Source organism: Tursiops truncatus, chromosome 3, assembly GCF_011762595.2.
Source record: "Tursiops truncatus isolate mTurTru1 chromosome 3, mTurTru1.mat.Y, whole genome shotgun sequence".
NCBI lineage: Eukaryota > Metazoa > Chordata > Mammalia > Artiodactyla > Delphinidae > Tursiops > Tursiops truncatus.
The window spans coordinates 122,172,142-122,185,433 of NC_047036.1; the positions used below are offsets into that span (position 1 = coordinate 122,172,142).

General features: G+C 37.0%; 1 protein-coding gene across 2 annotated transcripts in view; it reads right to left on the minus strand.

Annotated features, from left to right (window-relative positions):
- Nucleotides 1-8,572: 8,572 nt before the first annotated feature.
- LARS1 (leucyl-tRNA synthetase 1) overlaps nucleotides 8,573-13,292 on the minus strand; it is a 65,039-nt gene continuing 60,319 nt past the window's right edge. For both annotated transcript variants that reach the window (XM_019924640.3, XM_073802661.1), the window contains exon 32: nucleotides 8,573-8,966. In XM_019924640.3, coding sequence (XP_019780199.1) covers nucleotides 8,761-8,966 — 206 coding nt within the window. In that variant the 3' untranslated portion in view covers nucleotides 8,573-8,760. The remainder of the gene's footprint in view (nucleotides 8,967-13,292) is intronic.

Below are 13,292 nucleotides of genomic sequence, written 5' to 3' on the forward strand. Positions count from 1 at the left end.
CTGATCCCATATTTTAAAATTTCATTTGTGCCAACTTTTCTAATCAAACATCTATTGTATGAAGTGACCAATCCACATGCCACACAGCTCTTTCACCTAAAAATAAATGAAAAAGAGAAAGAAGAAAAAGAAATGTTCTTCTTTATAGAAGAATGACAACTATTTATGGAAAAGAAATGGTAACTGAAACCCAGTCCCCTGAAACAGAGTCCCCTGATGAGTTTATGATTAACCACTCTATCCAAAACTTTCTCTTTCTTGTCCAGCCCCTCCTCCCCTCAGGACTGAGTAGTATCAAAGAAAAGGGGAGACTGAAGTCGAGCAGGACCTTGCAGGGCCCTCTCAGGTACAAAAGTCCCTCCATGTTCCCTGTTTCTTATTTGTAGAAAATGGCTTTAGTCTCCTAGACCTTCCCCCTAAGTTCTAAAGGGCTAAGACTAAGGCAATTACTAATTAGGGAAGTGATGGAATGCAAAAATAAAGGAAAAGCAAATAGTTCAGCAATAAAACAGAGGCCGAGCTCCTCCTAAAGGGATATACACACAATCTGATGCATATCTTCGAGTTGTTCTGCAGAAACTAAGACCCCCAACCTGGAAGAAGATGGTGACGATCTGCTGACCATAAGCACAGAAACCTCAGACTAGCTGGAACCAGAAAGTTGATGATTAAGAGTCCCAAAACATAAGCCTGTTACCTCACCACCAACCAATCAAAAGAAAGTCCAGGAGCTACAACCCTCACCCCAAATGTTGCCTTTAAAAACTCGTACTTGAAAGCCATCAGGGAGTTACGGTCTTTTGAGCACAAGCTGCCTGTCCATTATCCTTGCTTGGCACCCCGCAAATAAATGCTGCACTTTCCTTCACCACAACCCAGGGTCAGTAGCTTGGCTTTGCTGTGCAGCAGGTAAGCAAACCCAAGTCTGGTTTGGTAATAATTTTCGCATTAGAAAATCACCATTTTGCACAGTTTCCAACATAATTTATTCAGGAAAGGATCGGGGGTAATAAAACCATTAGGTAAAAAATTGGGAACAGGACATTTGCAAGGTGCTAAAACATCCTCTACAGATTTCTAACCGTAAAAGAAATAAAGGATCTTAACTCTGGAGAAATACTCAAAATGTATCTTTACAATGGAAAGTCCTGAGAGTGTTTTTTTAAAATGTATCTTTACAACAAAAACTCTGACAGTGATTAAAAATATGTATCTTTATAATGGAAAGTTCTGCAAGTGATCAAAACGTATCTTTAAAAGGAAGAGTTTGAGAAATTATCAAATTTAGCATCACTAAGAGTGGGACAAACTGATATTACGTATCGCTTGATATGGTACAACAGGAAGTAATGTTTAACCTAAATCTCTTTGTCTGTAGACCATGCTGTCCAACAGAAATAAAATGCGAGTCACATATGCAATTTAAAATTTTCCAGAAGCTACTTTTTAAAAAGTAAAAAGAAACCGATGAAATTAACTTTAACATATTTTATTTAATCCAATTTATTCAAAATATTATTTCAGCATGTAATCTACATAAAATTGAGGTGTTTTACATTCTCTTTGTCATAATAAGTCTTTATTCTACGCTTTTACAGCACACGTCAATGCAGACTACTCACATTTCAAGTCCTCTACAGACACATGTGGTTAAGTGGCTAAATTATTGGGACAGCACAGCTCTAGACCTAACTCCAGTATAAGAAAAACAAGGGGTACAACAAATCACCACTTAGTCCTCCAAAGTGAAAATGCAGTTAACTACTCCTTTGTCACATTCCTTAAGCCCTTAGGAGTAAGGACAGTGTCCTTACTGTTTGATATGAGTGTTTTTTTTTGTTTTTCATGTGTGTGGGGAGGGGAGGAGGGTGTTTGTTTTTCATGTGTGTGGGGAGGGGAGGAGGGTGTTCCCTACCTTATAATCAATTAAGCTTTAAGGATGGCAGTGAGCAGTTAGAAAACTTAATTGATGCTGTAAGTCTTGGGTGGCATCTAAGTATTTTCTAATACAGATATGAAGTTATGTCCAAAGATATTAAGGAGAGAAAATAGCATAACAAAGTATCAGCTAACACTGAGAACTTACCTGAGCCAGGCACATAAGTATCTAGTAAACAGTCATCAGAATGACTAAGTGAATGAATTTTTCAAGTGAAAAACAGAAAGACAAAACTACTACAAACTATAAAAGACATGAAGGAACATATCTTCTCATTCCCACCTAAAAATTTGCAGTGACTCTCTAGGTAATTAAATCAACTTCGAATTTCTGCCTGGAATCCAAGAATTGTTATAATAAGGCCCAATTTACTTACCTGTTTCCAATTTCTCTCTCATTCCTCCAAGATAAACATTCCATTCCCAGCATTATCTCCCAAACAAGCCATGCATTTGCTTTCACCTCCTAGCCCTTATCCACACCTGGTTCTAAAAGCTTGGAATGCGGCCCTGCTCTCCTAGCTGCTGCTCCAATCCTAATCATCCTTCACAGCGCACCTCATCTGTGAAGTCTTATCTGACTCAAGTCCATAGAAACTTCTCCCTCTTCTGACCTAACAGCCCTGACATCGCTGGCCTTGGTCAAATACATTCTTGTTTCCCATGCATGCATTCCTTGTTTAATAAGTATGCTGCAATGGACTGGAGCTATGGAAGCCAGGGCTCTAACACATCTCTGCCACTGATGTATAGGATTTGGACAGGTCACTTGTCCTCTCTAGACCTGTTTCTTCACGTGGCCTCTTTGCTACCCCTTCAGCACACCAGCTACACGCCCCTGCCTCAGAGCTTTTACACCTGCTGTACCTTCTGCCTAATATGCTTTTTTACCCAGATTATCTGCTAACAAAACTATACATGCATTTACCCTTGGACCTACAAGCCAACTTCCATAAATTTAAGATACACTTCCACAAATACAAAACCACATATCCACAAAGTTACTCACTATATAATTCTATACAGGTTCTATAAAATATCAGAAACTTAGAAACACCTAAATGCCCATCCATAGGAAACTAATTGAATGAGTTATGGTACACCTTTACAAAAGTATAACACAGAGGAGAGAAGAGGAGGGACAGAAGGGGGCAAGGGAGGAAAAGGAGAAGGACAAAGAAAGAGATCTCCATGACCTAAAGTAAAAAAATAAATACATACATATATTTATCAAAAAATAAATTTAACTTAAAAAAGCAAGGTATAAAATAATTATCTATAACATCTACTTTTTACATCAGAAAGGAGGAAGTAAAGTACATATAAATAAATATTTGCTTATTTTTACAAAGAGACACAGGAAAGATAATCTAGAAACTAGCGAAATGGTTAGCTATAGAACATGGGAATGTGGTGCCAGAGAGTAAAAATTCTCTGAATGCATGTAGTTTTGACTTTCAAACAGTGTAAGTACTTTACTTTTTCAAAAAATAAATAAAAAGGGGAAAAACCCATAAAATTGAGTAAGAGAAACAAATGACTTTATATTAAAACCACAAATGAAAAGGAATTCATTCAAGTAACATTTAAACACAGTGCTTTGACTATTTCCCTTAGTGAGAAACACCTTAAAGACACAAAGAACTGCAAATTTGTTTTTCAAAAAATATATATTGAACTCTACTTAGTAAATTTGTTGTTCATAGTAGCACTGCATTGGCAAGTCTGAAGTTATTAACAGAGCAAATCAGTAAATATACTGAGGTTCTTGGGAACCAGAATTTTCACTGTGTGAGAAGAAAGATACAGATATTTTCAGGGAAAATGCAAGAAAGAATTGTGGTATTAGATAAAATTATGATTTTTATATATACATATTTCTTAGCTCTGCCTGTTAGAAAAGCCTAAAAAAAACCCCACAACTTAGTAGCAATGAGCACACAAAACACCCAGATCTTGCTTTCTTAATACCATTCTCCATTAAAATGAAGCAGAGGTCCTTGGAGAAAAAACTGATTCCTGTTCTGGGGACAGGAAAATACAAGGTGAACAGGAAACTGCTTGTGCCATTAAGCAAAGAAATGTTCCAAGACTGATGGGGAGATAGCAAAAGCACACAGGAACTAGCTTGAACGGGGCTCCCACTGGATAACTCCAGAAAATCTGAGCAGTCAAAGTATAACAATGGTAACAGATCATAGCATATATGAAAAAAAGAACCCATCAGTCCATAGTGGTTTGTAAAGAATGGTGAAAGGCAAAAAATGGAAGCAAAGGGGAAACCTCTTCTTTACAGAAGAATGATACCTAATACATGTAGAAGAAATGATAAAATTAAGAACTCACCCTATTACAACTACCCATGTAGTTACTGGCAGAAAGATGATCGATGAATGCTACCATTTCCTGAAAGTTTGCTGGTAAACAGGATATTCACATAAATTTTAAAATATCACCTTACAGGCTACTTACTAATTACAAAAGGGAAAGATTGCTTTTTCAATGGAGAAATCTGAAGATACTACTTTAACCAATTGATCAAACTTAGTATCATCAGTAATGGGAACACACCAACAATATATGAATCTGACAATCATCAATACATGATGCAGTGGGAAATATCACCCTGTAGTAGTCTTGCCAAGATTTTAAAATCTGAATCCAACCATGAGAAAACAGACAAATCCAGATTGTGAGGCAAACTTACTAGCAACTGGCATGGAGTCATCAAAAATGTTACTGTGATGAAAGACCGAAAAAGAAAAGCTGAGAAACTGTTCTAGTGTGAAGGAGATCAAGAGACATGACCACGAAATGTAATGCTTAATCTCTGAATAGACCCTGAAAAAAAAACCCTAATATTATTGCTAAACTACACTGGGCATATAAAATATATGCCCAATGTTACATTTCTTGGGCAAGAGATATATATATATATATATATATTTTTATTATACAAGATAATGTCCTAGTTCTTAGGGGTTACATGCTAAAGTATTGAAAGGTAAATTGTCATGGTGTCTGCAACTTACTGTTAAATGGTTCAAAATTTTTAAAAACTATATTCTAAATGCAAGGCGGTATCGTGGATAGGATCCTGTAATAGCAAAAAGACATTAGCGGAAAAACTGGTAGGACTTCCCTGGTGGCGCAGTGGTTAAGAATCTGCCTGCCAATGCAGGGGACACGGATTCTATCGCTGGTCTGGGAAGATCTCACATGCCACGGAGCAACTAAGCCCATGCACCACAACTACTGAAGCCTGCGCCCTAGAGCCCGCGTGTCACAAGTACTGAAGCCTGCGCGCCTAGAGCCCGCGCTCTGCAGCAAGAGAAGCCACTGCAATGAGAAGCCCGCGCACTGCAACAAAGAGTAGCCCCCGCCAGCTGCAACTAGAGAAAGCCTGCGTGCAGCAACGAAGATCCAACACAGCCAAAGATAAACAAAAATTTATAAAAATACAGGCATATTAAAAAAAAAGAAAAACTGGTGAAATCCTAATGAAGCCTTTAGTTAGTGGCAGCGTACCAGTATTAATTAGTTTTGACAACTGAACCAAGGTTACATAAAATAACATTAGGGGAAACTGAGTGAAGGGTGTACCAGAACTCTCCATACATTAGATGCAACTTTTCTATAAAGCTAAAACTATTCCAAAATAAAAAGTTCATTTTTTAAAATGTACGTTTCAAGAGAAAGCAAATGGAGCAAAATGTTAATAACTGGTAAATCTCAGTTGACAGGTATATGGATGTTTACTAGCCAATTATTTTAACTTTTCTGTAGGTTTAAAATTTGTCAAAATGTGAAAAGAAAATAAAGTGACAGAAGGTTAAAAGCAAAAGAATGGAAAAAGATATTCTACCTGAACACTAACCAAAAGAAGACTGATGTTATTATACTAATGTTAGACAAAGTAGCCTTTAGGAAAAAATAAAGGAAAACTTCCTAATTAGAAAAGTTCAATTTACCAGAAAGACAGCAGAATCTAAATTTATATGCACCTAATCACACAGCATCAAAATTTATAAAACAAAAACTGTCTGAACTAGAAGGAGAAATATGTATATCCAGGGTCATGAGAGATTTCAGGACGCCTCCAAAACAAAGAGTACACCAAGAAAACAAAACGGTAGGATACAGATTTGAACAATTCAATCTGCAAGTATGACCTAATGCACGTATGTAGAATTCCACAACTGCAGAATAAACATTCTTTAAAAGCTCACATGGAACATGTAGAAAGAATGTTCATACACTGGGCGATAAGCTTGTCTTTACGGGAGGAGGCGTAAGGCAGGCTTCCAAGGTGCTGGCATTGTGATATTCCTTGACACGGTGGTGATTACATAGGTTTTTGCTTTGTTGATAAATTCTGTTTCGTTGTTCATTTTTTGTGTGTATTTTATATATTTGTGTGTATATTATATATTTCTTATTGTTGGTCAGTTTATGTGCATTACATTTTACAACTTAAAAAGAGTTAGAATCCTTTAGGAAGGTAACCATCTCCCATAAAACAATAAGCCCAATGCAGCTTATTTTTCCTTCAGCATTTCAACTAGTTGCTGTTTTTTGCTTCACACCTGATGAAGTAATAGGCTTATGCTTAGAGGCTTCCTTCTACAAAACTTCTATATCTTTAAACATAAAAAATATATTCAGCCCAGCAAGACATTTATTCTTAAGAGAGACACATAGGAATTGAGACTGAGGGAACAGAGAATCCATGAATCCCAACTCACACTTAATCCAAGGAAGTATAGGTTCATAGGCTCATTTAATAAAATAGGCACAATCACTTACAATAGTAAAATTATTTTCCTTTCACCTTTCTTTTTTTTGGGCAAGCTCATTTCATTTAATTTGCCTAAGTTAAACATTAAGTAGGCTTTAGGCCTCAGGAAGGATTACTTTGATGTTGGGAATAACTAAGGCTATGCAGATTGAGGGAGCAGAAAAGAATCTAATGGAGGGCAAACAAAACAGCTGCCCCAGAAGAACCAAACAAATATGACATGATTATGGCCCATAGTAATCTTAATATAATCTTTATATCTTAATCCTGATATAGTAGTAGTAGTAATAGAAGGAGTATTCAGTAACATTTACTGAAGGCTCATCATCATCATCATCATCATCATCAGTAACATTTCTAAAGGTCTACCACCTGCCAGGCATTATGCTATATATAAGATTTTCCTAGATTGGTTCATCTAAACATCTCCCAGTAAGCCCAGAAAGTAGGTAAATTACTAGTTCCATTTTACAGATGAAGAAATAGGCTGAGTAACTGGCCAAAACCACCCAAGTAGCAAGTGGAAGAAATGGAAATCTAACATAGCTAGCCTGACTTCAGAGAATGTAACCTTATCCACTCTGCTATACAGCCTGTTCCTAGCAGATAAACAATGATTTGCACTTAATGATCTCTAAGGAATATTTCAGTTCTAACGTTCTATGATTTGCTTTAATGATTCTATAATAGAGCATTCAACTAGGCCCAGTAATCTCAAACTGTATAAAGCAAAATAAGGAAGCTCAATAAAATCTCTTTACATGACCTGAAAATTTAGAATTCAGGTTCCTTAGGATTATCAGAGTTGGACTTTCCCCATATTAAACCCTTCAAGAAATGGAAATGTTTTTCCTGTCTGTCAATCAATACCTAATATTTTTTCCTCATATGAAAACAAATGGCACAGACAATATCAAATGACATTCCAGAAAGAATAAGAATTTGCAATGCTGTTGGCTTGATCCTTTTTGTTTTGGTTTTTGTTTTATTTATTTATTTTTGGCTGCATTAGGTCTTCGTTGCTGGGTGCGGGCTTTCTCTCTAGTTGCGGCAAGCAGGGGCTACTCTTTGTTGCAGTGCTGCTCAGGCTTCTCGCTGCAGTGGCTTCTCTTTATTGTGGAGCACAGGCTCTAGGCACATGGGCTTCAGCAGTTGTGGGACATGGGCTCAGTAGCTGTGGCGCACGGGTTTAGTTGCTCCGCAGCATGTGGGATCTTCCCAGACCAGAGTTCGAACACGTGTCCCCTGCATTGGCAGGCGGATTCTTAATCACTGTGCCACCAGGGAAGTCCCCGTTGGCTTGATCTTTAAACACAACTGGACTCAAGACAAATCTGATAGATGCAGATTTCTGGGGGAAATCCTAAATCCTAAAATTTCACCTAAATTTAGTGAAAATCAAATAAACTGTTTATAAACTATTGATATTAGCCTTGAAAAAATATTATTGGTGGTTAATTGGATATATTAAAGCTAAAAAAATTCTTATAAACATAAGACCTATTTGTTCTTTATACAAAATACTGAGTGATCATAATCAAATCAAAATATTCTCATTTGTTCTTTTAAAATCATCATGAGAGTTCTTTTTAAAAAGCAAAACTAGCTGCCTAATTTACTCTTTTAGAAGAAAAACAGCTAACTCCACAATGGATAAAATATAACAAGTTGTTAGATACTCCTTAGCCTCATAAATAATATGAAGTATACCTCATACAAGAAGCATACTGACACTTTTGTAATAATCTGAAATACTAGAAGCTTCTGGGAAATGGAAATAATTTGTTAAAAAACAAAAACAAAGTATGGTACAACTACTTCTCTTTGAGGCCTCAATAAGGAAAAAAAATTTATTAGGTCCAGGAATCCAAGAAAACTTAGTGTATTTACAAGTACATGCAGAATTTGATGGTTAGAAATGAAATCTATTTAGGTCCAGCCTAAGATTCTCATAGTCCATCTATAGGCACAATCATAGTAGTAATATCCCCAGAAACCAGGATAAATCTCCAATGTGTCTGAATTTAATGAACCAGATAGATCATTGTATCACCAATATCTGCCCATAGCCCATTTTCAGTAAGATGAATTTTCTTGCTCGTGAGGTCCACGTGGAAAACAGCATGCTCAGAAATGGGGGTCTTCTCAGCGTGCTCTTTTCCCAGGACGGGAACTCGCCGAGGCCCCAACAGTGGATCATCAAATCTCATCAGTTTCACTTTGGAAAGGTCTACAGCAAAAGAAAGTATCAATATGAACATTTAATTACAGTCACTGACTCAAACCCATGCCTGAGCCTGATAATTCACACTGGTTGTTATATCTAAAACAATATTTTCATCAGATTACTAAATAGGACCCGATGTCAGAAAGCAAAGCTGAATCTAACAAATCTTCATCTTCTGTCAACTTTTACCCAGATCAAAGACCAGCAGAGATTCTGGATAACACATCTCCTGAATTACAAACCAAGGGGAGGGATTGATTATATTTTTGAGTATTATCCTATATGGTCTCTCAAATCACTTTTAATACACTTCAGTTAACCATTTTTCAGAATATTAAAAAGCCTAAAACTTATTTATCTTGCTTGTCTTGCTTCCTGGAATACTTAAAAGTTCAAGAATTGTGGCTTTTGGGGAAAGATAATTTTGGAAAAAGAATTACTACTCTAAGAAATAGCATTACCAGTTTCTTGTTTTGCTCAAAGGATGAAAGTGTATTAACAAGCTGATGAGAGACAAGGAAAGAAGGGGAATGGCTGGGGGAAAGGGCGCAGGTTTTAGAATTTTGAGCTTTTGGATGAGTTCCAACCCTCCCTCGCTTGAGATTTTCCTGATCTGCTCTTATGCAAGCTGATAAGATGGCTCCTGGTAAAGACAGCACTTGTCCCTTGAACAAATTTATGATCCAACAATCCTGCCAACAACTGAGCCCAAAAGAAATTTATTTATTTCAGCAATTCTGAGACTTTTCAACATCAAATGGTTTTATTTTATATGGTAGAAAAACACCATAAATGACTACAAATGCTGATTCTGGATTTACAGCTCATTCTAAGTGTAGCATGGCTAGTTTATACTTAACCTGATCCACAGAAACTGAAGATATTTTCTGAATTACTTCCCACCCCTTTCTAAAGTAGATTGCTGGGTGGTCCATGAGCTACACTCCCTCATGTTGCCTTGAGAGTATGAAACTTAGCATGAGAGGGATAAGGTTTAAAAAAAGATAAAAGGAGACATTAATGCAGCTGGCGGCTATGCCAGGAGTACAGGTTATCCAGGCATTCTATTCTCCTTGGGAAACAAAGACTAAAGGACTACAAGTTTAGGGTAGGGATCCTGGGGCTTATAGAGCAATTATCTGCAACTACCATGAAGGCAAACCCTGCCTAAGAGTCTTTGTAGAGTCTCTGCAGAGGCCATACAATCTATCCCCATATACAGCACAAGCCCTGAAAATTAAAATGGGAAAGGAGCACTTACAGTCTTCATGACAGCTATGGTCTTATTTGGGGGGAAGAACACAATTCATTTTAACAGCTACTGCAATTCAACATGCACATCAGTGATAGCAAATTATTTTCTTATGGAAGTAGTGACAAGTCCTACCGGCAGATTTTATGCACAAAGCCTTTTACTGAAGATCTGCCTCTGTCTCTCTCTCTCACTCTCTCTGAAACAGACCTCCCTCATCATTCCAAGCAATGCTGAATCAAACTATTTCAAAGAAGCCTTAATACCCAACCAGGCTTCTAAGTGGCAAAACACATCTGCTTTGATGTTTCACGATGTAGTTCACAACTGCCAATAAAATTACTGGTGCTTTCTTAGTGGTTTTACTATCTTTTCTTATCCCAGACCTCTCTTATCATTGAAAATGTTGAAATTTAAGTCTGCAACTACACAAGATTTAAGGCACTTAAAGATGAGAGTGATTGAGAGTCCCTAGGGATTGATAATGTGAAATGGAGCTTTTCACCTCCAAATTATTAGTTCATATGTGGCATGGGTGGTAAGTGATTTAAAGTCATTATCGTCAAATAGTTGCTCCATGGCCTTTGTGGACTGAATGACGATTTTAGCTAGTGCCTCCTGGACCTAGATCATAATCACCCTCAATACAATTGGCACTAATTGGATGACTTGCTGGCTATCACAGCAGACAGACTGAGAAATATGTTATTGAATTTCACTCCTTTCCCATCTCATATACTCAATATACTCAGTCCCCTTAGATATCAAAGTATTCTGAGGGCTTCTGGAAAAGTCTTAAGTTTAGAGCTTTTCTGTAGATACTTGGAGGAATACCAATTGCAAACTCCCCCTAATATTTCTATCTATTTTCCAAATTCACAGTAGCCACTAATACCAAACTTAAAGCACTTCATGATAATATTATTCACAGCTAGAATGACAAAGGATGTAAGAATTATGCCAGAGGCTCAGTGAGAAAAGACGAGCTAAAGAAAACACATCAGTACAGTTCTAAAGAACCTAGTCAGTGCTGCATCTGAGTGTATTTAAAAGGGAGTCAGGTTTAACATTATATTATATAATCCAATTTCCAATACAGGAATAAAACTTCTTATGCACTATAACCTCATAATAATCCTATCCAGCATGTCCACACAAATATCTATTTTCTTTAGAAGCCACCATATTGTTCTTCAAAGTTAAGAGTTCTTCCTATTACAAAAATTTCTCATGACTGAATATATGCAATATAAAACAGCCAAAAGGAAGGCCACAAAAAAAAAAAAAAAAGGAAGGCCACAAAACGGCTTCCTATATGTTCACACTTCAAAATTTTCAAGTTCCGCTTTTTGTGGCCTATAAGTTCTAAGGATGGCATTATCATTCTACAGTACCTGGTTTATTGAAGGAACACGCTAAATGTCTACAACAAAATGGATGAACCTGGAAAACATTTTGCTAAGTGAAATAAGACATACAAAAGAACAATATTGTATGATTCCACTATACAGGTACCTAGAACAGTCAAATACATAGAGTAGAAGAGTAGTTACCAGCGACTACAGGGAGGAAGAACGGGGAGTTACCATTCAATGGGTACAGAGTTTCAGTTTGGGATGATGAAAAAGTTCTAGAAATGGATAGTGTGATGGCTGCACATCAGTCTGAATGTACTTAATGCTACCAAACTGTACACTTAAACAATGACTAAAATGGTCAATTTTACATTATGTATATTTTACCACAATTTTTTAAATGTCTGCAAACAAAAATATTCCTAGTCCTAACATATTGCTGGTACACAGTGAAAAAAGTATCAGTGTTTCCCTCATGCTAGTACACACTTTCCCTTCACCCTCACAGGTATAATTCTCAAGGCCCTATCAAACAATGTTTTCTCCATAAAATCATCGCTGATCACCACAGCTGGAAATAATGTCACCTTTTTCTGTGTGTAAATTTTACTATATCTCTCTTACTGTACTCAGCAGTTTCTCCTTAGATTATGATTATGTACTTCAATAGCTTAGTCCCCTACTCCTTCACTAGATGCAGCCTCCTAATGAACAGTACTTTGTGGACTCCCCAAAGCCCCTAGTACCTACAAAGGAGTCTCTGCATACACACTTATCTCTACACACACTACACATGATATTCTCTCAAGAAATGACAACAGAAGGTACACGAATGACTTCAAGAGAACAAAAAATACATGGTAGAATGAATTCCAAAGGGCTATTTTAAGTCTTCTATGTAAATGGAATGTTGTTACCCTGAATATAATTCCATAAATTGGTCACTGTATGGGATTTGTAAATCTTTTCAGAAAATTTTATACTGATGGTATTTGGCCCAATCAACTCTTGATTACCATAAGAAGAGAAGAGAGAGATTATGCAAAATAGGGAATCTCAACATTAATTTGTCTTCATAATTTGGAAGAAAAATAATACAGAAACAAACTAATTCCCTTCACGTTCTTCTCAGCGTAAGACCAGCTGAGTAATTAAAAAAAGAAGCTATACAATCCCACTACTGGGCATATACCCTGAGAAAACCATAACTCAAAAAGAGTCATGTGCCACAATGTTCACTACAGCACTATTTTCAACAGCCGGGACATGGAAGCAACCTAAGTGTCCATTGACAGATGAGTGGATAAAGAGGATGTGGCACATATATACAATGGAATATTACTCAGCCATAAAAAGAAATGAAATTGAGTTATTTGTAGTGAGGTGGATGGACCTAGAGTCTGTCACACAGAGTAAGTCAGAAAGGGAAAAACAAATACCGTATGCTAACACATATATATGGAATCTGAAAAAAAAAAAAAAAAACCAGGTCTGATGAGCCTAAGGGCAGGAGAGGAGTAAAGATGCAGACTAGAGAATGGACTTAGGACATGGGGAGGGGGAAGGGGAAGCTGGGACGAAGTGAGAGAGTAACACTGACATATATACACTACCAAATGTAAAATGGATAGCTAGTGGGAAGCAGCTGCATAGCACAGGGAGATCAGCTCGGTGCTTTGTGGCCACCTAGAGGGGTGGGATAAGGAGGGTGGGAGGGAGATG